The 25,641-nt window shown below is 40.3% G+C and overlaps 1 protein-coding gene across 7 annotated transcripts in view; it reads left to right on the top strand.

The window, feature by feature from the left end:
* The window catches only part of ANKRD28 (ankyrin repeat domain 28), a 204,688-nt gene extending 197,033 nt beyond the window's left edge, over positions 1-7,655 (top strand). For all 7 annotated transcript variants that reach the window (XM_078071971.1, XM_078071960.1, XM_078071978.1 and 4 more), the window contains one exon: positions 5,766-7,655. In XM_078071971.1, coding sequence (XP_077928097.1) covers positions 5,766-6,052 — 287 coding nt within the window. In that variant the 3' untranslated portion in view covers positions 6,053-7,655. The remainder of the gene's footprint in view (positions 1-5,765) is intronic.
* Positions 7,656-25,641: the final 17,986 nt, after the last annotated feature.

Raw genomic sequence — 25,641 nt, 5'->3', positions numbered from 1 at the left:
GAAATTAATACTGAATAGTACTTTGTGGCAAAGGGAGTAAGAGCAAGAAAAATAAGAAAAGTCTATATAACAGATGAACTTCCGAATTTCACTAACTTTGGTTTAGTGTTATCACCTTCCGTCCGTCTTAGTATTCAAAGAATTTGTTCTGTCAGCAAATACTTATCAAGGCCCTTAAGAGCCAGGTTCTTATCTAAAGTTAATCTTCCCACTATTCATGATCCTATCCCCTTATGCCTATTTGAGACTGTCACTTAGCAATTCATCACTGTGTCCTATAACAAGGACTTTTTGTAGGACTCTTCCTAGATTATTCCCATGTGTATATAAACATTATTTTCCTCATCTTAAAAAATCTTCTGTTAAGGGGCACCTGGGTGGCTCAGTTGGTTAAGCGTCTGCCGTTGGTTCAGGTCATGATCTCGGTGTCCTGGGATCGAGCTCCCTGCTCAGTGGGGAGTCTGCTTCCTCCTCTGCCCCTCCCCCTCCTGCTCATGCTTTCTTTCTCTCTCTCTCTTAAGTAAATAAAAGCTTAAAAAAAATCTTCCATTAATCTAACTATTCCTGCAACTACTGATATTTCTTTCTTCCCCTTTGCAGCACAATTACTCAAGTGTTGGCTGTCCTGCTGTGCCCAATTCTTCCCCTCTTTCATTCTCTCCTGAGGCCCCCCCAGTCATATTTTTGCCCCCACCATACTGCTACACTGTCCTCAAGATCACCAGTGATCTCCATAATATTGAGTCAGTTCTTAGTTCTCATTGAACCTGACCAATCAGAATTTAGCACAATTGATTATTCCTTTTTCTTTTTTTTTAATAGGAATAAGGGTTTTAATATAGAATTTAAAATATATAGGAATAAGGGAGTAACTAGGGATGTGAAGGCTGCAGTCTGTCATAGCAAGTGTCCAATATTTCCCCAAATAATCTCCATATTTTCCTTTATGCTGCACATTTGTTACATGGATAAATAGGTACAGATCACTTTAGGTCGGGTTAAGAGGGAGAGTCATTTGATTTGATTACAGTATCCTTTTGTAGGTGAATCCAGTCTGCCTTCATTCACAAATACCTGGTTCCTTCAATTGATTAACTGGGTTAGGGTTCGTAACTTGCTGTTTTGATGGTTGGATTAAGTAACCAAATTCACTGGAACTGAAATTTGTTTTTTATTTTATAATTTTTTTAATTGAGACATAATTAACATGCAACATTAGATTAGTTTCTATATACTTTTCTCTTTGTTAAACTTTTTTTACTTGGCTTTTAGGACTTCACACTTTTTTGGTTTTCACCCTGTGTTACTAGTTATTCCTTCTCAGTTTCTTTTGTAAAGTTTCTCCCTAACTTCTTAATATTGGAGGGCTCTAGGACTCAGTCCTTGGTTCTTTTTGCTTCCCCTGTCTATATCCAGTCCTTTGGTTCTTTGATACTACCTACATGCTGAGAATTTCTGGATTTATATCTCCAGCCCAGACCTCTCACAATCTCTATAGAGATGTGATCCATTTGCAGATCCAGCTGCCTAATTGATAGTACTGTATGGATATCTAATAAACAGCTCAAACCTAACCTGTCCAGAACTGAACTGACTCTCTCTCCTTTCCCAGCCAACCCTTTTCTCCCCACAGCCTCCTGATCTCAGTTGATGACAATTCTCATCCTTGTAATTGCTCAGGACAAAAACCTGGAGTTATCCTTGACTCCTCTTTCTCACACCCAGGGTACAATCCTTCATATAGTACTAACCCACCTCCAAAGTATATCCAAAATGGTTCCACTTTTTCTATTCTTACCACGCTGGCCTGGATCCTTTTAAAATAGGTGACAAGATACTACTACTCATTTGAATCTCACTTGACTTACGGTGATCGTCAAGGCCCTACATGATTAGTCCGCTGTCCTATTTCCTCTCTGACCTCATCTCCTACTCTCTTCTCTCCATTCTGCAATGCCAGCCCCTACACACCAGGGTTATATGTGCATTGTGATCTTTGTTCTGGCTATTTTCTCTGCCTGGAACGCTCTGTCCTCCAGCAAGTCTTTGAGTAAATCCCTTAACTGTTCCAAATCTTTACTCAAGTTTTATCTTCTTAGTGAAGCCTATCCTAACCCAATTTATACTACAACCTGCTACAGACCTCTACCACAGCATTCTCAGTCCTTGTCATCCTGCCCTTTCTTTCCGCCTTTTTTTTTTTTTTTTTACATAAAGCTTATCTTCTAATATATTGTATATAATTTAATTTTTTATTATGTTGATTGTGTGTCTCCTCCACTAGAATGAATATAAGCTCCACGGGGACAGGGAGTCTATATCAGTTGCATTCAGTGTTAATTCTAAGTGCTTAGGAGAGTCCTTGGACATAATGAGTGGTTATTTGTTGGGTGAGTAATTGTGCCAAGCACTGTGCTCAGTTCTGAAGATAGGATGTAGAATAAGACCGGCTTCTTTAAATGGAGAGGAGTGTAAACAGGCTGTTACAATGCACTGAAAGTGGTTCATATGGAGTTAACTTAAAATGCTATGAGAACATGTAAGAGAGTGTTCAAACTCTTTCTTGCAGGATCAGAGAAGGTATCCCAAAAAAGGGACCTGTAAGCCAAAATCCAAAGGACAAGTAAAAAAGTAGGGAGAGAGCTTTCTAAGCAGAGAGAGTGGCATATTTAGAGATAAAAGGACACTGTAAATATTGGAGTTGTGCCAGAATCTCTTAGATCAAGTGGCAAAAAGGATCTGTGCACGAGGAAGTTAGCAGTTAGTCTGAAGGAGAGCAAGAGTAGAATGGGAAAACAAATTAACATTTACAAGTGAGAGGAAGTGGTAACCAGAATTATGGTAGAGGCACTGGAGATGAAAAGATGTAAATGTTTCTAGAGTTCTTATGAAGGGAATCACTGGGACTTTGTGAGGGACGAAGTCTCATCCCACCTGGCTTGGAGTGCTCTGTGGATGGATGGAAGTGCCATTGTTTAAGACCGGAATGTAGGAGGAAGAGCTAGATTCATTTGGGGGCATGAGAAAATTTCAGTGGAAATTCCCAAGTGGATAATGGGACATATGGATCTAGAGACCAAAACCAAAATCTAGGTTGGACATAAAGATTTGGGAATCATAAGTATGTGTAGTCATGAAATCCAAAGAAGTGAATGATATCACCTATAAGTTCAGACTCACAGAGCTTTAAAAGAAATTTTCATTATCAGTAAATTACATTTCTGGAAATATAGCTACTATATATGGATTAAAAAGAGCAGCCTAAAATGCTAACCTTACATGTTTGGCCACATTATGAGACTGAATCATTAGCTAATATTCAAATCTTTGTTGATCATTTTCAGTATTTTATATATTTTTTTCCTTATAAATAAACAGAAGGGATAATATAACAGATGATAATGAAAATCATCTGTGACCACCTGGGTATCTTCTAACACACTTTGCAATGTGAAATAGTAATCGGGACCCAAAGTTGACAGGTCATAGCAATATATTTCCATGAATTTTCTGGAGGAAGCAAAATATTTTATACTTGCATGGGATAGATTAGACCCTTGACCTCAGGCTGTTTGCTTCTCTTACTTTTCTCTTTAGCTAACCATATCAGCTCCATGCAGAGGAGAGGAGCCTGCTTTTTGTCATATTCCAATTACAAAACACTCCTGAGATGCTCTTCTCCAACCCCACCCTTAGTCTCATCCAAGGCATCATGGCCTGCCTGAGGGGTTGTTCTGCCTACAGTCCAGCAGGCGCCCTCAGACTTTGAGAAGAGCTCTTGAAAGAAGTGTGGGCATTGAAGCACTCTCCTACTCATTTTGAGGAAACAAGGTTTAATTAAAAAATGCACACCCTTCAGTCATTCCCGTCAAGTTTGCAGGGGCATCAGCTGTTCCCTTTGACCCTTAAAAAGGGGGAGATTTATAAAGGGGAAAAAATATTTCTTCTTTCTCAAGGCTAATATAGCATGGATAAAATATATATATATATATATAGGAGAACAGGAAACAGCCAAATGTCCAGTAGTTAGAATGGATAACTAAACCATGGTATAATCACAGTAATGGAATGTATAACAATGAAAACGAACTGACTGTAGTTATATACAACAACATAGATAAATCTCACAGACATAATGTTAAGGAAAAGAAGCCAGATACAAAATAATACTTACTATATGATCCCATTTATATTCAGTTCAAAAAAAGTCAAAACTATACTATAGCATTTATGAATATAACTAGAAAGAAAAGCACAGCCATGATTACCACATAAGTCAAGATAGTAGTTACCTTTGTGGAAGAGAAAAGGGGTGGTGATTAGTAAGTGACATGTGGGGCTCCTGGTATGCTGGTAATATTCTCTTTCTTAATCTGGATAGTGGTTACATAAATGTTTATTTTTTGATATATCACTTAGCTATTTAAAAAATTATAAAATATAAATAAAATATAAATAATAAATTAAAAATATATAAATAAAAAATTATAAAATATATACAATTGACCCATGAACAACACAGGTTTGAACTACATAGGTCATTTAATACTTGGATTTTTTACAGTACTATAAATGTATTTTCTCTTTCTTACGACTTTCTTTTCTCTAGCTTACTTTATTATAAAAATACAGTTTATAATACATATAACATACAAAATATATGTTAATTAACTGTTTTATGTTATTGGTAAGGCTTCCAGTTGACAGTCGGCTATTAGTAGTTAAGTTTTTGGGAGTCAAAAGTTGTACGTATATTTTTGACTATGCAGGGGTTTGTGTCCCTAGCCTTCCCCTTGCCCCCACATTGTTCAAGGGTCAACTGTACATATATGAGTGTGAAAGCTAAAGCATTTGTATATATAGTAATAGGGAAAACTGTCCAGATGTGCAACAGAAAATGAAGCTGTAGATTAAAACTTTAAGACATTTGCTGCTAGAGTTCCGTATGGGATAATCTAAACTTGGCATCATATGGTATGCTCTCACCATCTTCTCTCTCACTTCATCTTGAAGACAGGGTCTTGTACCAGTCAGGGTACCAAACGTTAACTTAGTTTGTTGATACTTTGTGGTGCCTTAAGTGTAAAGTCAGTCTTCTAAAGAAAGGAAGAGTTGAAAAGCAAACATTGGTTTTGACTTAGGAGTTTTTAAAGTTTACCTGTTTATCTCCTGTTTTTCTTCAGTGTTCTGTGTCCCTAAGAGAAAAGTTGATCAACCGTCAAGTGTCATTCCATTCATTCAGTACACATCTTTGAACACCTGCTCAGTGCCTCATTCATGAATCTGTACACATTTAGATTTCTCAGCATGTAAGCACTAATTATTACTACAAATTAATAACATTCTTCCACCACTCTGAAGGAAGCTTGATCAGTCTGAGGATTTTTGTTTGTTTTAATTCTAGCTCAGTATCTTCTGTGAATTTAGGTGGGTAGGGATAAGTTTTGAGATCTTGGAGAAATCATCCATCTCTGGGCCTCAGTTTCCTCTTCTGTAACATAGTATACATACACACACACACACACACACACACACACATATGTATGTGTATATATATATATATATATATATATATATATATAGCCTCCTCCCACCCTAAATTTCTAGGACTTTACTCTTTTCTGCTGATTGGAAATTTCTGAATCATTCTGTTAAACCAGTTTTATTATAAGCCAAGTAATTTAAACTGTCTAAAACTGAAGGCTATTAGGCTTATTTCCTTATCTCAGGATGTTTAATTATTTAAATTTTATCTTTAATTCTAGGCTATACCCCAGCTTTGGCCTGTGCTCCCAATAAGGATGTGGCTGATTGCCTAGCTCTCATTTTGGCCACCATGATGCCTGTCTCATCAAGTAGCCCTTTATCATCCCTGACTTTCAATGCCATTAACCGTTACACCAACACCTCAAAAACAGTCAGCTTTGAAGCCTTGCCCATCATGAGGAATGAACCTAGCTCCTATTGCAGTTTCAACAACATTGGCGGAGAACAGGAGTACTTATACACCGACGTGGACGAGCTCAATGACTCTGATTCCGAGACCTACTAAGAGGCTGAGCCAGGGGTCTGAGTGAGGAGTTCTGACACTAACACTTCAGATTGTGCTTTTTCAGGAAAAAGGCACTTTCTTATTGACGTACAAATTCAACCTAAGAGGAAAGATCGCAGAGTGAGCAAATATGAGAAATGTGATGACATTAGGAAGAAGAGTTTTAAAGGCAAGTTTTACAAAAGGAACTTCTAGAATCTTGAAATAGACTTGACCAGAGGAAAACACTTTGATGTCAAATTACTTTGTGGAATTGTTTGATTTGGTTTTGCAGTGCCAGGAATAATTTGGGACACTGTGCAGCCTAATCTGCTTACACAAGCAACACTATTGTAAAAGAAGAGATAAAGACACTAGATTTAAATTTTACCAGTAAAACTACAACTAAATTAAGGGCAATAAAAGTTTGGTACAGTAGGCATTATGTGCACAGCAAATTGCCAAAGGACCAAGTAACTTAAAAGTTTTTTAATAGAATGCCATTTTGTGGAAATCAGAATAGGTGAAATGAGACATTATCTAAACCAAACTTAAATATTTCTGAAAATGAAACTGAGATTTGGTTTTAAATGTTGATTTTTTTTTTTTTTAAAGAAAACATCTGAAAGCCTTCGAATACTGTATTAAACCATGAGAGAAAGCAGATGTATTTTTACATTTTTTCTTTTACATAAAAATTTAAAAATTCCAACTTTTATAATATTAGAATTAAAAACCAGCTGGCTGAGTGCAGTCAGGGTGAAAATACTTGTGATGTAGACATTAGATAGATTGGGGTCGGGCCGTCGTTGCCGTTTTGAATGGTTTAGGTTTAAAATTGAACTATTTTTGTTTGAAAATGTAAAGAATTTCCTAGAAGAAGAAAATTTCATGAAATCAAAAAATAGATTATTTTCACCCTATTGCAGCTAAGTGGTCCTGGGGAGTGGAGTTTTTGACCTCACTACTTTGGATGGTACACCTTCATCACTTATGTTACTTTTGTGCCTCCACAATGGACTGGGGGATTTTTGTTTTCACTGTTTAGTGAATAATCAAAAAGAAAAAAAATCCCTTGTTATTGATAGGTTAACATCATCAGGTCTCTTGGAAGGCATTTCTATATTGGGTCCTATTCAGATTTAAACATGCTACTACTTGGGGAAAGAAGCAATTGCCTGCCGAATTGGAAGACTGCCTTTCAAATAACAGAGAGAGAAAGGCTGATGTTTAGGCTTTTAAATAACAATTTGTATGGTTCTGCTTTTACTGTAACTGTCACTTTCCCAGCAAGAATGATTTCACATATGTAGGGGGTCTTACAGATCTGGGTAAAGTTCCATAAATTTTCACAAAATGATACCCAATTTCATTTTATCCTTTTTGTATTGTGAAACTGGAAACTTTATGACATTGTAAATTTCAGCTGGTTTTTCTGAATATAAAGTGTGAAAACACAGAACAGTATTTTGATCTATTTGATAATTTTGTGGGGTTTTTGAAGAATTAATGAGCATGTACATAGAAATAGTGACTGCTTGAATACTGTATTTACTTGCACTCTTTCAGTACATCAAGATTCCTGTATATTTTAGGGTATAATAAAACACAGATGTGAGTTGTATTTAATGAATAATGTATTTGTATCTGTGCATATTACCTAAAAATCTATAAAGTTTCTAGGGCATTGACTACTAGATTTTAAGCATTTTTTTCTAAAATATTTACAGAAATTATAAATGTAATCCTCCATCTTTTCTTTATAATATAAAGGAGTCATAATGGACCCTTCCTAAATTACTAGTGGTAGGAAGGTGAATTTGCATTTTAAAGACAGTGGACTACATTTTCTATTGTACCTTTTGAAAAGAAAAAAAAAGAGGATTCTAAAAGTATACATATGTGTGCTTTCTCTTTCCTTTTAGGAATTCTCTTCTGAATTCCCTGAGGGAATTTTCTAGAATCTCAGAATTGAAAGAGACCTGAGGTTCATCCACTCTAACCTCTTAACAAATGCAGGAGTCCCTTCTACAAGGGTGATCTTTCCACCTTGAACACTTCCAGTGATTCTACCTCACCAAGCAGTCCATTCAGTTGTTGAGCAGCTCTAACTGTTAGAAAGGTCTTCCTTAGATTGAGTTGAAGCCTCGCTCCTGGTAACTTCTGTCCTTGGGCCTGGGTCTGTCCTCCAAGAGAACGCGAGAACGTTGGAAGGATGAATCTCATGCCCTCTGCCATGTCTTCTCTTTTACAGGCTGTTTGACTTACCTGCTGAAGTGATTCCCAGAAGGACTCATTAAACACAGTTAGATTTACCCATCTAATGAAATCCAAGGTGTAGCTATGAAGTAACAAGCTGTTTTTAACTTATCCTCACACATGCCAGAACTTAGGTCTTGCATCACTTTATGTAAATGATGCTGTTACTGAAAATATTTGTGAGGTGGTTCTTTCAATCGCTTGCCCACTAGGAAATCTGTTTCATTGCTTTGTGATCGCATTTTGTGATAGTCTATCCCCAGCTTGATCAGCCACTTCCTTTGGTCTGCACCTAATGAGGGGAAATCCCAAACTACTGGTCCAAATACTATTTGAGCAGCCCTAGTATTGTTGGAGTACGTACATGGACAACTTCAGTGAATGAACACAGCAGCACAGTAAGTTCCCTTATAGTTACACCTTGTATGTCAAAAGCATTCAGGCCCTGCTCTGTAGTGGTTTTTATACTCAAACGGAACAGAAAAGCCTGTTTGCTTTTTTAACTTCTGCATGAATGATGACATCTGAAATATCTGATGTGTATTATAGTAATACCAGCTTCTGCTCTAGAACTACTTTGGGGGAAATGGTGGTAATAGCAAATGACTTCCTTTAACAAGACACTCAACTCAAACAGTGCCATTTAGTTCAGGAGCTCTAAATAGCTGTCAATTTGGGGTTTAATTTGGCTTATATTGGACCTTTTAAATGAAATAAAATTTTTTAATGCAATAAATCAAGTGTCTTTCTTTTTTACATGCAAACTTCTTTATCTTTCTTTTAATATCTAATTAGTATTCCAACTAGTTTATAACCTTTCTTTAAAAACTTGATGACTTCTCAATAAAAAACTGTTTCAGAATTTAGATGAACCTAAGTGGGCTTCTCAAGTATATTCATTCAACAAATATTTATTGCTTGCCTGCCATATGCTTGAGGGTGGGAATGGGCAGAAAGTGAGCCTAGAAATTGTGGTGTCTTCTAGAAGTTACAGTCTCATGGAAAGACATATACCTGAAAATAGAAAGTATAAAATTGTAATTGAGGTAGAGATGAGCTGCCAAGGAAGGTCAGAGAAAGATGACGTTGGAAAAGAAGATCAGAACAGGCTTCCTGGGAGAGATGACATTTAGGCTGGACATTGAGGAACAACTATGCTTTGAGCAGGTGGAGAAGAGGCAAATGCTATCCTAGGTGAAAAGAACAAAATCAGTAGTTTGTAAAATGGGTTGGTGGAAGAGAGGATGGAATAGGTGTCAGCACTTAGCATTCCAGAGTACAAAAAGACCATGCAGACCTACAAAAGAGCTAATTATACACATTATAGAGATGAGATAACAAAAGTGAGAACAAAAAGATATAAATAGGTGACTGGAGGAACAGGCAAAGAGGACTTTAATAACCTTGCTCAAAATCTTCTGCTGGTAATAATAACTCAAAAATGCCTATAAGTGTTTATAAGTACTGGGTGAGGTTGTAAGTAATTGAAATACATCTCTTAATCCACACAACTATTCTGTGAGGTAGGTACTATTAAAAGTACCATTTAACAGATGAGGAATGAGGCAGAAAGGTGAAATAACTTGCCCAAGATCACCTGGCCAATAATTCGTAAAGCCTAGATTTAAATCCAGACAGTCATTTCCGTAGTCCTTGCTCTTAACCACCTAATGACCTCTAACATGCTTTCTGGTCCTTGTTGAAATTGGTGATTTTGAAGTTCGACCACATGCTTTACAACTAAACTATGTAAGTTCCTTTCAGTTTTATTCTAAGTCACTAATTTTAGAAGAAACGTAAATGTGACCGCAACAGATGTTAATTGAACATCTGCTCATTACCAGAAAGTGTGCTAGATTCTGGACCTGTAGCGCTGAAGGAAGAGGTAACAAGATTTGCCCTTAGGATGAGTCTAAGAGAAAGATGTGTACGTATGTTTCAGTTGCTATTGCTGCCCCAAATCTCAACTTAAAATAATCATTGTCACTCATGCTTTTGCAGGTTGGCTGACAGGCTTGGCTGGGTGACTGCTTCAAGCCGGAGATCTGGCTGGGCTTGACTACTTGCCATGAGTCGAGCTTGGGTCCACTCTGTCCGTGTTCCTCTTCGGACTTCAACTAGACTGCAGAAGTTCTCCAGAAGTTCTCCATGATGATGACAAAAGCACAAGAAGGCAAGCCTGATCACACAAACACAGTTTATGCTTCTGCATACATCACATCTGCTAATACTCCCCTGGCTAGAGCAAATCATTTGGCCAAGCCCAACCTCAATTGGATAGTTGGCCAAGCCCCTCCCCCCAAAAATGGGAAGTTGGTTCATTTCTGGTACCGAAAATAGCAGCGCTGTGAGTAACATTGTTTGAGACCTAGTAGAAATAATCAAAATGCATTTTTTACTTGATGATCTGCTTCTCGTGTAACCTGCTTTTGAGCCCTTATGTAAGCCACAAAGATGGCAGGACCTAGCATGCATGAGAGAAAAGTTGCTTGTGGTTCTGATACCCATTTTAAGAAATGCCAAAATCCAAGAAAATGTGAATGAAGAGAATTCAAGGGATAGGGGCTTCTGGAGAAGAGCTTTGTCTTTATCCACCTGTAGGTAGCAATAAATGTGTGGGAGCATGCGGGAAAAGGCCATCAAGTGCCTGCAGTTAGACGACTAATAGGAATAGACACTGTAAGTGGTCAAATAGCTTTTACCAGCTGATATCAGTGAAAATGGCAGAGAAAAGAACTTCTGAGTCTCGGTAAGAACAGTGACCTTTGTGGCGTTTTAACTTGCTCTAGTCACATTCCTCATTCCAGCTCTGCAGTAGCCTTGACACCACATTCCTGGTGCAGCTTAGAAGTCACAAGAGAGAACAAAACAAAGCTAGAGCTCTTTCAAAGCCTCATTCCCAAAGACTTGCCATCATTTGGCCTATCTGATGGTTCCCTGGAATGCCTCACTTCCAAGGCTGTTTACAGTTGAGCTAACTCAGAGTAGACCTAGTATGAAAAGTATTCTCCCTGGCGAAGTATTTGTTGAAACAATTATAGGCAAAAGTTTTAATGTTGTACTTGCTTTAGGTGATCAGTAAGAGCTGAGGCAAGCAATAGAGTAACCAAAGAGTTTAAAAGGAAAAGCTTGGGGGAATCAATATCCATTTGTAAAGCTCTGGCATAGTTCTAGGAATCTAGAATGCCATGTGCACACATAGAGCTGTGGCCACCTGTGGAAGACCTGAGACCACCCTATGCTCTCATCTGTGGCTAATTTTGAGGCTCTGCACAAACAAGAAGTGAAAGCCAATTTTCAACTGCCAGGCCGAGGTTTGAAGGCATGCCTTAACACATATACACACAGCCCCTTGGCAAAAACTAGGAGATTTTTTTGTTGTTGTTACAGGTGTTTAAGGAAATCTCTGATCATTAGCTGGCTGCTAAGCTGAGTAAAAATTTCATTGGCCACGCATAACAAGGTATACAGACTTTATAGAATTCTTTCAGAAAACTCACTAAACAACTATAACAAGTAGCAATAACAACAAATCTTGGGGAAGGAGATAAATCTGATTTCCAGAATTGCTGTGTTATTTAAAATGTCCAGTTTTCAACAGAAGATTATGATATGCAAAAAAGCAATGGATGGCCCATACACAGGAACAGCAGTCAGAAACTGTCCTTCAAGGACATTGGACTTACTAGACAAAGAACTTAAATTATGTTCAAGGAGCTGAAGGAAACCATGTCTAAAATACTAAATGAAAATATTTTTTAAATGCCTCACCAATTAGAGAATATCAATAAATAATATAGAAATTAGATTTTAGGGGCACCTGGGTGGCTCAGTTGGTTGAGCGACCGACTCTTAGTTTCGGCTCAGGTGGTGGTCCCTGAGTCGTGGGATCAAGTCTGCTTGGGATTCTTTCCCCTACCCTCTCCCTTCTCCACTCCTCCCCCCACTTGCACACATACACTCTCTCTCTCTCTCTCTCTCTCTCTCGAATAAATAAATGGATAAAATCTTTTATTTTTTTTTTTAAAGATTTTATTTATTTATTTGACAGAGAGAAACACAGCGAGAGAGGGAACACAAGCAGGGGGAGTGGGAGAGGGAGAAGCAGGCTTCCCGCAGAGCAGGGAGCCTGATGCAGGGCTCCATCCCAGGACCCTGGGATCATGACCTGAGCCAAAGGTAGACGCTTAATAACTGAGTCACCCAGGCATCCCTGGATAAAGTCTTTTAAAAAAAAATTATATTTTAGGGGCACCTGGGTGGCTCAGATGGTTAAGCATCTGCCTTTGGCTCAGGTCATCCCAGGGTCCTGGGATCAAGCCCTGCATCGGGCTCCCTGCTCAGCGGGGAGCCTGCTTCTCCCTCTCCTTCTACTGCTCCCCTTGCTTGTGCTCTCTCGCTCTGTCAAATAAATAAATAAAATCTTAAATATATATATATATATTTTAAAAAGCAAATGGAAATTCTGGATTTGGAAAAATACAACAGCTTAAATAGAGGGCCTCAGTATTAGATTTGAGTAGGCAAAAGAAAGAATCAGTGAGCTTGAAAATAGGTCAATTGTGACTATCCATTCTAAGGAATGTGTATGTTGGGAAGGGGCTCGGAGAATCATAGTCTCAGAGACCTGTGTGACACAAACAGACCAGCATACACATAAGGGAAGTCCTGGAAGAAGAAAGGGGGACAGAAAGAATATATGAAGAAACATGACTAAAAACTTACCAGTTTTGAAAAATGTTAACGTACAAATTCAAAGAGCTTAACACCAAGTAGAATAAATTCAAAGAGATCTACCCCACACACATTATAATGAAACTATCAAAAGACAAAACAAGAATCTTCAAAACAAAAAGGAACAACTCATGTACAAGGAATCCTCAATAAGATTAATAGCTAGTTTCTTGTCAGAGTCCATGGAGGTCAGAAGGTAGTAGGTTGAAAGCTGCTGAAAGAAAAATGGTGTCAATCAAGAATTCTATATCCAGGACAATTATTAAAGCTGCTGAAAGAAAAATGGTGTCAATCAAGAATTCTATATCCAGGACAATTATCCTTCAAAAATGAAGGACAAATTAAGACATTATCAGATTAGCAAAAACAGAGAATTTGTCACTAGCAGACCTGCCCTACAAGAAATACTAAAGGGAGTCCTTCAGACTGACATGAGAAAACATTAGACAATGACTCAAATTCACATAAAGAAATAAAGAGCAACAATAAAGGTAACAGCAAAGTAAATTTAAAAGACAATGTATAAATGTATTTTTAACTTTTTTTACTCCTGATTTAAAAGACAGCTGCTTAAAATTGTAATTATAAATCTATGTTGATAGGCACACAGTGCCTAAAAATGTAATTTGTGACAACAGCACAAAGGTACAGGAAATAGAGCTACATAGGAGAAAAGGTTTGTGTAGTACTGAAATTTTGTTTTATTAATCTGAACTAGATTGTTACAAATTAAGATGTTAGTTGTAAATCCCCAGGACAAACACTGAGAAAATAACTATAAAATACAAAAGAAAAGACAAGACAATTAAAATGGTACCCTAGAAAATATCTAACACAAAATAAGACAGGAATGGAAGACTAGAGAAACAAAAAAGACGTAAGACAGAAAACGAATAGCAAAATGGCAGATGTAAATCCTACCTTAACAGTAATTACATTAAATGTAACTAGATTAAACTCTGTAATTACAAGATAGAGAGTAACCAAATGAATATAAAACAGGATCCAATTGTATGCTGTCTGCAAGAGACATGCTTTACATTCAACAACACAAGTTGAAAGTGACAAGATGATTATAAAATAAATACCATATAAGTAGCAACCAAAAGAAAGCTGTGGTGGCTGCACTCCTAAATAACCAATGGGTCAAGAAATAAGTTAGAAGATATTTCAAGATAAAGCAAAAATACAACATTCCAAAACCTATGAGATGCCGTGAAAGCAGTGCTTACTGGGAAATCTAGCTGTAATCTATAACCTAATCTTTGACCTTAAAAAACTAGAATAAAGCGGTGCAGACTAAACCCAAAGCAAGCGAAAGAAAGAAAACAATAAATAGTAGAGCAGAAATAAGTGAAGTAGAGATTAAAAAAAATTAAAGAAAAATCAAAACAAAGTTGTTCCTTTGAAAAGATGGACACAATTGATAAATCTATAGTGAGAATAACCAAGAAAAAACGAGAACACTCAAGTTACTGAAATCACTAATGAAGAGGGGACATTCTACTGACTTCATAGAAATAAAAAGAATTATAAGAGAATATGAATTACATACCAACACATTTGCTAATCTAGATGAAAGTGACAAATTTTTAGAAACTGACAAACTATCAAAACTGTTTCAAGAAGATACACTAAATCTGGGGCACCGGGGTGGCTCAGTCAGTTAAGCGGCTGCCTTCCGCTCGGGGCATGATCTCAAGGTCCAAGGTCCTGGGATGGAGCCCTGCATTAGGCTAGGCCCCCCCTGCTCAGCAGGGAGTCTCCTTCTCCCACTCCCTCTGCCCCTCCCCTGCCGGTGCACTCTCTCTCTCCCTTTCAAATAAAATCTTTTAAAAAATTAAAAAGATATAGAAAATCTGAATAGACCTAAAGACATTGAATTAGTAATCAAAAAATATTCCAAAAAGAGAAGCCCAGGACCAAAGGACTTCAGTAATGAATTCTACAAAATATTTAAAGAATTACCAGTCTTGCAGGCGCCTGGATGGCTCCGTTAAGCTTCTGCCTTCGGCTCTGGCCCTGATCTCAGGGTCCTGGGATTAAACCACAAGTCAGGCTCCCTGCTCAGTGCGGAGGCTGTTTCTCCCCCTCCCTTTGCCTCTCCCCCTGCTCTTGTGCACTCCCTCGCTCGCTCTCAAATACAATCTTTAAAAAAAATTACCAGTCTTTTTTCACAAATTTTTTTTTTTTTTTTAGGAAGTGGAAGGATCACTTCCCAACTCACTCTGTGTGGTTGATACTAAAACCAAACAAAAGTATCTCAAGAAAAGAACACAACAGACCAGTATCTTTTCTGATTATAGATATAAAAATTCTTAACAATCCAATCAAACTGCATCTATCACTATCTAAAAAGTATTGTATACCATGAATATCCTTTATGAATACAGATGTAAAAATCATCAAAAACATACTGTCAGAATCCATCAACCCATAAAAATAATTACAATACACCATGACCAAGTGGGATTTATCCAAGGAATGCAAGATAGTTTCAACATACAAAATTAAATCAATGTAAAACAAAGTATCAATACAATAAAGGGGAGGGGGCACTGGAGTATTTTTCATTGATGGAGAAAAGGCATTTAACAAAAATCCCACACTTTCTCATGATAAAAACAAGAATAGGGCAGGTTTTTTCAACCTGATAAAGAGCATCTATGAAAAACCCACAGCGAACATCATATTTAATGATGAACAACTGAAAACTTACCATCTAATATCAGGAACAAGTCAAGGATGTCCACTCTCATCACGTGTATTCAACATTGTATTAGAAGTTCAGGCCAGAACAATTCGGCAGGGAAAAAAAAAAAAAAAAAAGGACATCCATATTGAAAAGGAAGAAGTTAAACTATTTATAGATGAAATGATTTTGTATGTAGAAAATCCTAAGGAATCTACCTAAAAAGTATTAGTGCTGATAAGTTCGGCAAGGTTGCTGGATACAAAAATCAATTGTATTTTTATACACTTGAACAATCCAAAAATGTAACTAGAACAATTCCATTTATGATAAAATCCAGAAAAATAAAAAATACTTGGGAATAAATTTAACAAAAAAGGTATAAAACTTGTACACTGAAAACTATAAAGCATCATTGAAAAAGTAAAGAATACCTAAATAAATGGAAAGCTATCTTGTGTTCATGAATTGGAAGACTTAATATTGTTAAAATGGTAGATCAGCTTAGGGAATATTGCTATTTTAACAATATTTTAAATGCAGTTTCTATGAAAATTCCATTGCCTTTTTGGCAGATAAAATTCGTAAGGGACTGCAAAGGACTCAACAATACCAAAACAATTTTAATAAACAAGAACAAAGAGGACTCAATTCCACTTCCTAATTTCTAAACTTACTACAAAGCTACAGTTATCAGGACAATGTGGTACTTAAGCTTAAGTATAGACAGATACAGAGATCAGTGGAGTATAATTGAGTCTAGAAATAAACCCATTCATCAACAGCCAATAGATTTCAATAAGGGTACCAAGATAATACAGTGGGGAAAGAGATTCCTGCAGAAGGTGGCTTTGAGGAACCCTTCACTCACCCATAGGCACCATCTGGACCCAGAGACCCACAGCAGAAAGGCAGCTGGGACCATCCACACCTGAGAAGGGGTGTTTACCTGAAATACGGGAAGTCCACACTCTTGCAGAGTGCTTGCAATATGCTTTATCATTCTGTTAATAATTACATGAAGTTGTGGTAAGAAATAGCCTAATTAATTCATTAGTTTACCATGCATCAATTGCCTGGGTTCAAAACCTGGCTCACATAACTGAGTGTCCTTGAGCCAGTGGTTTAACCTCTTTGTCTCAGTTTCCTCACCTGTAATATTTGGATAATAAAGATCTCTATCTCATAGAGTTAAGGGAAGAATTAAATGAGTCACTGTGCCCAACAAGACTCAAATAAAAACGGTATCAATATAGCAGCCTCTTTTGAGGTAGATTTAGAAGAGCCACAGATCCTTTCACACCCTTCCCACCAGTGGGTGGTGTCTATATTTCTTCCTCTTGAATGCAGATGGGCTCTACAGTAACTTTACCAATCGCATTTGGTAGGAGAGCTGCTGCCTCAGCCTTCAGAAACTGACAACTCCCCCTTCCTGTCTCTTCTGACACACGTCCTGTTAGAAGTCTGACCATCCTGAGACCACCACGCTGGAGGACCACATGGACAGGCCCAGCAGAGCCTGCTAGCCTCCCCCCATCAGTGTGCCAGACATGTGAGTGGAGGGACTATCTAGGAAGTGGGGTCTCTAGCTCTAGAGAGACGAGCTACTATGAAACTGAGCCCTTTCCAAATTCCTGACACACAAAGCCATGAGCAAATTAAAATGGTTATTTCAAGTCATTACATTTCAGAGTAGTTCCATTACTTAGCAATAGTTAATAACAGCACTGATTATGAAAATCTAAACAATAAACGAATGAGTTGGGAAGAAGCCTGGGGGAAAGATTCATATTACAAATTAAGTCTTCATTTTTGTTTGTTTTACAAAGAGCTTCTCTGTCATTTGTGGATGCTGTTTATTTCCTTATTGACTACTAGAAGGAACACAGGATAAAGAGTCTCCAAGAGTGAGCTGAAATCGTCTGGTTTAGCCCCCTTTTACAGACAGGACCTTCGACCTGAAGAGGGGAGCGAAGGTACCCCAGGTCATGCTGCAAGTTAGGAGGCCTGACTCTGCATAAGCCAGAACTTTAAAAATATTACTTTATTTCTTGGTTTATATTTTTGTTGTGCTACCTTGCAAGAATAAATCTGTTTTGTGACACACATCCATTTTACACATTCAACAAAGATTGCCTGTGTCCCTAGGAAAGGTCTGAAACAATTTTATCAGGGCCTGTGGAATATAGGAGCCAATTGTGGTGTACTAATTGCGAAACAATGAAATTCTTAACCCTTTTCAGATTCGTTTGTAATGCTAAGATAGTGGCTTTTATTACATCGTTTTGTCTCCATATTCCATCAACCCAGTAATTATCCTTACACATTTCACACACTCTGTATGATTCACCCCTCAGTACTCGGCACATTGCAATCCAGAGGACACATCCTTCTTAGTTTTTTTGATGTTTGCTGAAAAATTTGGACTACAACCATTCTTCAAAGATGTGTATGTTACTGAAAACAAATGCCTTTCTGTTATCTGCAATGTAGGGGGTCTTTTTCCCCCTTTGTTTTGACATATCCAGTAGTCTTCTAAAAACTGATACAGTATTATACTAGAAAATATCAAAATGGATAATCCCAAAGAATTTTTCCCTTAAATTGGTATTTATCATAGTCCCTTGGTGAGTCCTCATGGCTGGTCCTGAGGTGTGACTGACTCAGGAAGGAGTAGGGCTTCAGGAAACCCCATTAGCAGCCAGAGGAATCATTTAATTGACCATGCCATTCTCCTGCTTAATACCCTCTAACCACTTCCCGTAGAAACCCAAACTCCTGCTGCGGCCGGCAGGGCCGGCACACCCTGAAGTTGAACAAACTTCCATGGTTGATTTCAATCATTGTATCATAGGTAACAAACCACCTCAAAATTTAGTGGCTTAAAATAACCCCTTATTATTGCTCATGAATCTGCAACTTGGTCAGTGCAAGGTAGAGGAGGCTTGCCTCTGCTCCGCTTGCTGGGGCTGTTCTCTGAGGGCTGTTGGATCAGAGGACTCCGTCAGATGGTTGAGAAGCTGGCTGTGCTGTCAGCTGGGAGCTCAACTGGGGCTGAAGGCCAGGGACCTCATTTTTCCTCAGAGTGTGGTAGGGTTCCAAGAGTGAAATCCCCGAGAGAGAGAACCAGACAGGAGCCATATCGCCATTCATGACCTGGCTTTGGAAGTCCTGCAGTGTCACGTCTGCCACACTGCCCTCATGGAGGCAGTCACAAAGTCCTGCCCAGGGTCAAGGGAAGGAGCATAACTCCACCTCCTGATGGGGACTGGCACAAAGTTTTGGAAGAGCAAGTGGGACCGGAAAGGTTGCAGCCGTTTTTGGAAAATAGATTGCCACGATATCTTTCACGGATTTGTTTTGGGGTGTGTGTGTAAATCCTATGTTTAAATGAGTCCTAGATGGTAAGCTTTCTCTAAGGTTTTCTTAAGTGACGACAAACTATGATTCTACCACAGTATTTTACGTGGAGCTAACGCTTAATTTTCACACTTGATGTTATGACAGCTGCAAGATATCCATAGATGAATCAATAATTTTTGAAGAATTAGAACCCCCAAATATATCTTAAAATCACACTGTATGTAATTTTATCTTTTTTTTTTTTTTTTTTGATTATTCAGGTATCATTTTAGAACCCTGCAGTTCTTCCATCAATGGTATGGATTTCAATTGTCACATTCCAATACTCGGAGAAAATATACAGTGCTGACCATGTACATGTTCTGTAGGAATATTTAGAGTGTGGAAATGAGAAAGGTGGTGTCTTTACTTTCAGTGTAGTAGTATCTTTAGTTATCACATCAGGACCCTATGGCAATAAACTCAGGATTCATGAGATAAACTACAAAACAAGTCTTGAAGTTAAAGGGCACAATACCAAGAATTTCATTCTGCCAAATCAGGTGATAATATATCAGAAAGTTTAAACACAGGATGCCTGGGTGGCTCAATCAGTTAAGCATCTGCCTTCAGCTCAGGTCATGATCCCGGGGTCCTGGGATCGAGCCCCACATCGGCTCCTTACTCAGCAGGGAGTCTGCTTCTTCCTCTCCCCTTGCTCCTCCCCCCGCTCGTGCTCTCTCTCTCTCTCTCTCTGTCAAATAAATAAAACCTTTTAAAAAGAGAGAAAGAAAAGAAAATTTAAACACTGGAAATATTGATAAAACCAACCATCTGACTTGCATGGAAGGTTCAGTACAGACATGTCCAGTAAAACAAGCAACCATCTTATATATTGTATTCAAAAGGTTGAAGTGCCAGATTAAAAGATTTTAAAAGCATCCCATGCCAGTTTTCTCCCAATGGAACTGAGTAAAGTGATCATACTCAAATATCTGCAGATAAATAGGTTCAACAAGATTTTTGCATTCCTTTGAAACCTTATGTGAAATTTCAAAATTACACAGAACCTGATGAAAGGTAATTACTTAACTATAGATCACATTTTCCCATTGGTTCGTCTTTGGTTAAACAAAAGTAATGTATTTGGGTGACAAAAAGTCCCACAGAAAGGGTAATAATGGGTTGAAAACTAACAGGATAGGAGGAGAGCTGGTGATGTGGAAACTCACTATGCCTTGGTCCTGGGGTGGGGATTCCAGGCTCTAGCTGTGATGCTAGGGTGCTGGTGAGCCTTGGATGGTACACTTCTCATCCAAGCGTCAGTTCCCCAAGAGAGAAGACACAGGATCTTTTATAACCTAATCTCAGAAGTAACACACCATTCTAATGGTCACAGAGAACAGTGCTGGAATTATGTGGGAGGGCACTACACAAGACTGTGCCAGGATCGGGGTCACTGGCGGCTATGTTGAGGCTAGCTAACATGGTTATGCTCATTAAGAAACCCATTTGTTCACAGGCCTTTCTCTCCCCTGACTCCCTAACTCTTCTCATGAACTTCCAGAATGTGCTGCACTTTATTCCCTGTGCACTCTCCCCTCCTGTGACCCTAACACTGATTTCTGTGGACAGCACCAACTACACTTTCTTGCCCTCTGCCTTGCTGTTGGGTCCGACCAATGGGAAGCAGCAGCAGGTGATGGGAGGGTAGGAGAAAAGAGAGAAGACCTAGTGTTTATTGCCTGGTGTCTTCCCTGTCAGATCACTGACCTTGGTCTGCTTGGATCTTTCTGAAGGCCGCAGCTCCTTCCAGGCTACTCTCTCCATACAGCTCCCTTCCCCTGATTCTGTAGCCACTTGAGCCCTTCACACCTTCAGGCCTGGGGGGCTAGTGGCTCCTGCTATTGCTAGCCCCCAAATATTGCACTATCCTTTGCAGGCTTCCTTACACCCCCTGCCCACACCTGTGTAAATCGTTCTTTTATTACTCTCCTCCATTAACAGGGTATGCAATCTCCCTGCTATGACCCTGACTGCAACAGCACTTAACTAGGGTCAGAGAGAAATTTATGTTCAGAGGAAGCAGCCCTAGTGGACATTTACTGTTTCTTCCTGACCGTATCTCACCCACTACGGCACCCCAGTGTCCGTTTGGGGGCCAGCCCTCCCCACTTCTTATCTATGAGTGTCAGGTCCGACCCATGCCCAAGATCCCTCAGTGTCCTGGTGGGCCTGGGACTCGGTGCCAGCCAACAGGCCAATCAGAATATCATAGCCCTCTGGCCAATAATTGGGGACACAGTTCTGGGACTTTGTGGAAAGAGAAGCTCTTTCCTTGGGGTTGCTGAGAGAATCGGATGGCGCATAGGGCAGTGATGGCCATCATCATTACCACTGTATGGGGAGTCTGTCTGGGAAAGAAGCTGATAAGAATGCCAAGTGCAGAGAGAGACCCACACGCATAGACATTGTCCACAGACCATTTCAGCTCCTGAATCCAGCCATGCCTGAGGAGATCTACTCTCTAGACTTCAGTTACATAAGTCAATAAATGATCACTTTTGCTCAAACCAAAAGAGAAAAAAAATTATGTGTGGAAGACATATATACATGAAACCCAGCAGCTCATAGATCTATTGGTAATTTTATTTTTAACTGTTCGGCTGTTAGATTTTTACTTCAGTGCTAGAAAACTAAAGTGAGAAAACTTTCCGAAGGGAAAGAAAATGTTTTGTTGTTCCAGCCTGTCTAAGTGAAATAAGCACACTTGGTGACTATCTAATCATTCACTCATTCATTCAGCAGTCAACATGTGCTGAGCCCAGATTTCATAGACACAAAGATTAATAGCATATCAGCTCTGTTCTCAGAGGGGGTCCCCATAGTCACGGTGAAGAAGACCCAGATCCCAGCACCAGCTCTAGTCTGCATGTGGGCAATTCACTAGCATCTCTGTTCAGGTTTCCTCTTCTGCAAGATGGCCATATCAAGCCTTCTTTAAGGCTCATGGAGAAGGTTAAGGGAGCTATTTATGTGCCCCATCCAGCATAGAGCTGTCCCTCACTATAGGCCAGCCACTCTCGGTGCAGCTCATGGTCTGGCAGACAGGACCTGGATAAGTATGATGGCCCGATGAGGAACTGGGAACAGGAAACATCATTTCAGTGGGAGAAGATTCGCAAAGTGCTTGTGATGGAGTGGACCTTGAGAGGTGTTTCCCCCTCAAAAGAGGCCTTTTCAAGCAAAGACAATAGTGCCGAAGCCAGATTATGCTCAGCACATTGCAGAGTTGAGAGAATTTCGCCATGGCTGGACCAGGGAGCTGGGTTCATAGTAAGGGGTCAGCATGGGGCTCAGCACAGGCAGGGGGCAGGTTGGGTAGAACTATAAACTTCAGGGAGGTGAGAAACAGGAGAAGTGGGATTTGGACTGAGGAGTATGGTAACCAGCTCCAAGATGGTGCCTAGTGATCTTCCCCTCCTGGCCTATGTCCTGTGTCTCCTCCCTCCATGAGCAAGGCTGACCTGGGTAACCCACCAGGATCATACGGAAATGATAAAGTGGGTCCCACCCACTTTCTGGGTGGTGGGTCATAATAGACACTGTGGCTTCCACACTGCCCTCCCTTGGATCACTTGCTCCAGGGGAAGCCAACTGCCAAGTCGGACAGCCAAACAGCCCTTCAGACAGGACCCGATGTTGAGGAACTGAGCCTCCTGCAGCAGCCAGCACCAACCTGCCAGCCATGTGACTGGGCCAACCTGATGGGTAGTTGTTTGCTAGGGTTGCCTTTAAAAAGTACCACCAACTGGGTGCCTTAAAACACAGAAATTTACTGTCTCACAGTTCTAGAGGCTCAGAGTCCAATATCAGGGTGTTAGCAGGGCCATGTTCCTCCTGAGACCTGTAGGCGAGAATCCTTCCTTGACTCTTCTAGCTTCTGGCATTTGCCAGCAATCCTCGGGGTTTCTTGGCTCATGGATGCATCCCTCCGATCTTCGCTTCTGTTGTCACATGGCCGTCTTCTCCCTGGGTATCTCTATCTTCTCTTCTTACAAGGACACTAGTCACATTGGATTAAGGGGCCACCCTACTCTAGTATGACCTTACCTTAATCATATCTACAAGGATCCTATTTCCAAATAAGGTCACATTCCGAGGTACTGGGGGTTGAGACTTCAACATATCTTTATGGGGAACACAATTATCAATAATATCCTCCAACTCCAGTGAAGCCTTCAGCTGACTAGGGCCCCAGTTCATATCTTGATCGTGGCCTCCCAAAACCCTGAGCCAGAACAACCCAACTAAGCCACTCCCAGGTTCCTGACCCACAGAAACTGTGTGAGTTAATAACGTTCAGCACTGTTTTAAGCCACTAAGTTTTTGGGTGACTTGTGTGGGAATAGGCGACTAACATAGGGAGGGAGACATGGCAGTAAAAGACTAAAGGCCTCCACAGCAATCCTGCTCACCGATCTTCATGTCACGTCGGCAGTTTGCTTTAAATCTGAGCCTTCTTTCACAACATTTCATCGTAAAACTTTCTTTTAAAGTTTTGCCATATGTACATCCACTTTGTTGAGAAACCATTTGTTCTAGTGGGTAATTGGTATTGGAGCAGTTCTGAGTTTCACTGAGAATCCAAGCAGCTGACGGAGATTGTCCCTCTCTGGGCAGAGCTTCGGTACCAGCCACCTCACAGGTCACCCGCCAGCCCTCTGACCGGTTGGTCTGGGGTCGGGTGCCCACTCCCAGCCCAATGTGCGATGGCCAGGGGATGGGGCCCCAAGGTACTGAGCAGGGGGGCTTCCCTCAGCAGGGCCGCAGGCAGGCTCTCCCCTTAGGAGGGGGCGGTGGGCGCTGGGACTGACAGTCTGAGCAGGGCGTGGTTTTGCCTTCTCTAGGAGCAGGCCTTTCTCGGCCCAGTGTGAACACAGCGGACTGTGCCTCTCACTTCCCCCGTGAGCAAAACCCCCAGCAGCCACAGCCGCACCTACAGGGAAAGCCACGCCGACCGACCGACTTCCCCCAAGTCGGATTCGACCAAAACTACATTCGATTTCCTGCCTCTGTGTTATGGTCAAGATTGCCATTTGCTTCCTCAATTTCAGGATTACAGCTGACAAAAGCATATCACAACCATTAATCATAGGTGTATTTTTTTCCTAAAAATGATTTCTTTTACTCATTTTCCCCTGTCCTCCATTTTGTTCTGCCACCGGACAGCTACTTCTTTTTATTGTAAAAACAATTGTTTTACAAAACACCATTATTTATTTCCCCCCTCATTTCTACTTCATAAGCAATTGGTTCTAAGTTGTCAATAGAAAGTAAGGGAAAGTTCTAGGTGCTCTGTTCAGAAGGGCAGAATGTGCATCCAGCAGGCGCTTCATAAGTGCTTCCTGGGTGGAGTAGTTCCACCAAGTCTGTATTTAGGATTGCTCTCCCGGTCTCTCACTTTCTCAGGCTGACTTGAATCCTCTTGGCATGAAGCAACAAGATGCATTTTTAAGATGCCTTCTGTTTCCCTGGGGTTTGGGGCAGAGAGCTAAGCGGGTGGCAGCCGGCCACATCTGGCGCCCCAAGCGCACCCCTCCTGGCAGGTCCCGCACTGGGGAGGGCGGGCGAGCTCTGTCAGCTGGTGGGAGAGGTCCTGTTCCCGGTCCAACGGGACTTCCCAGGGCTTCCTCAGGAATTCTGAGTTCTTCCTGCTTATTCCCTGAAGAGTGACTCATTCCAAACCTTTGTGAGTGAGCAGTGAGTCAGCAGGGGTTTTGCTTATTTGGATCATTCCCACATGGATTATTCGGTATTACACATTCTATGAATGAGAAGATTGTGGTGTGACAGGGTTTAAATAAATTGTCCAAAGCCTATGCAGTGAAGAGTAAACAGTGAGGCGGAGGAGGTGAGCCTGGACTGTCTCAAGTCCAGGGTCTGTGCTCTTTATTAGCCTGCTTGAAAGCCAGAAAAGGGGTCTAGAAGGCCACACTGCAGGAGGATGCAGAAGGAGTCCCATTTCTTACTTTGTATGTTATATGTATGCACAGACTGCTTTAAACACCTAATTAAAGGAGGAAACTAGCCACAACATGGAAGGGGCAAATCACAGCAGGCTAATTATCCATCTTCTTTAAAAATTATCTATTTTCGGGGCGCCTGGGTGGCTCAGTCGTTACGCGTCTGCCTTCAGCTCAGGTCATGATCCCAGGGTCCTGGGATCGAGCCCCGCATCGAGCTCCCTGCTCAGCGGGAAGCCTGCTTCTCCCTCTCCCACTCCCCCTGCTTGTGTTCCCTCTCTCGCTGTGTCTCTCTCTGTCAAATAAATAAATAAAATCTTTAAAAAAAATTAAAAATTATCTATTTTCCCACTTAAAAATCATCTGAAACAGTTACTAGGCATTGAGTCAAAATGACTTTGAAATGTTGGATACAAATAATACAGAAATTAGTGGCCTAGACATGATCCCAGGGCCCTGGGATGGAGCCCCACGTTGTGTTCCCTGCTCAGCGGGAGTCTGCTTCTCCCTCTCCCTCCGCCCCTCTCCCCACCCCCCCCTTATGCTCTGTCTCTCAA

Source organism: Halichoerus grypus, chromosome 1 (genome assembly GCF_964656455.1).
Source record: "Halichoerus grypus chromosome 1, mHalGry1.hap1.1, whole genome shotgun sequence".
Lineage (NCBI taxonomy): Eukaryota > Metazoa > Chordata > Mammalia > Carnivora > Phocidae > Halichoerus > Halichoerus grypus.
The sequence above is the reverse complement of the archived record's forward strand: the minus strand, read 5'-3'. Positions and strand labels throughout refer to the sequence as shown.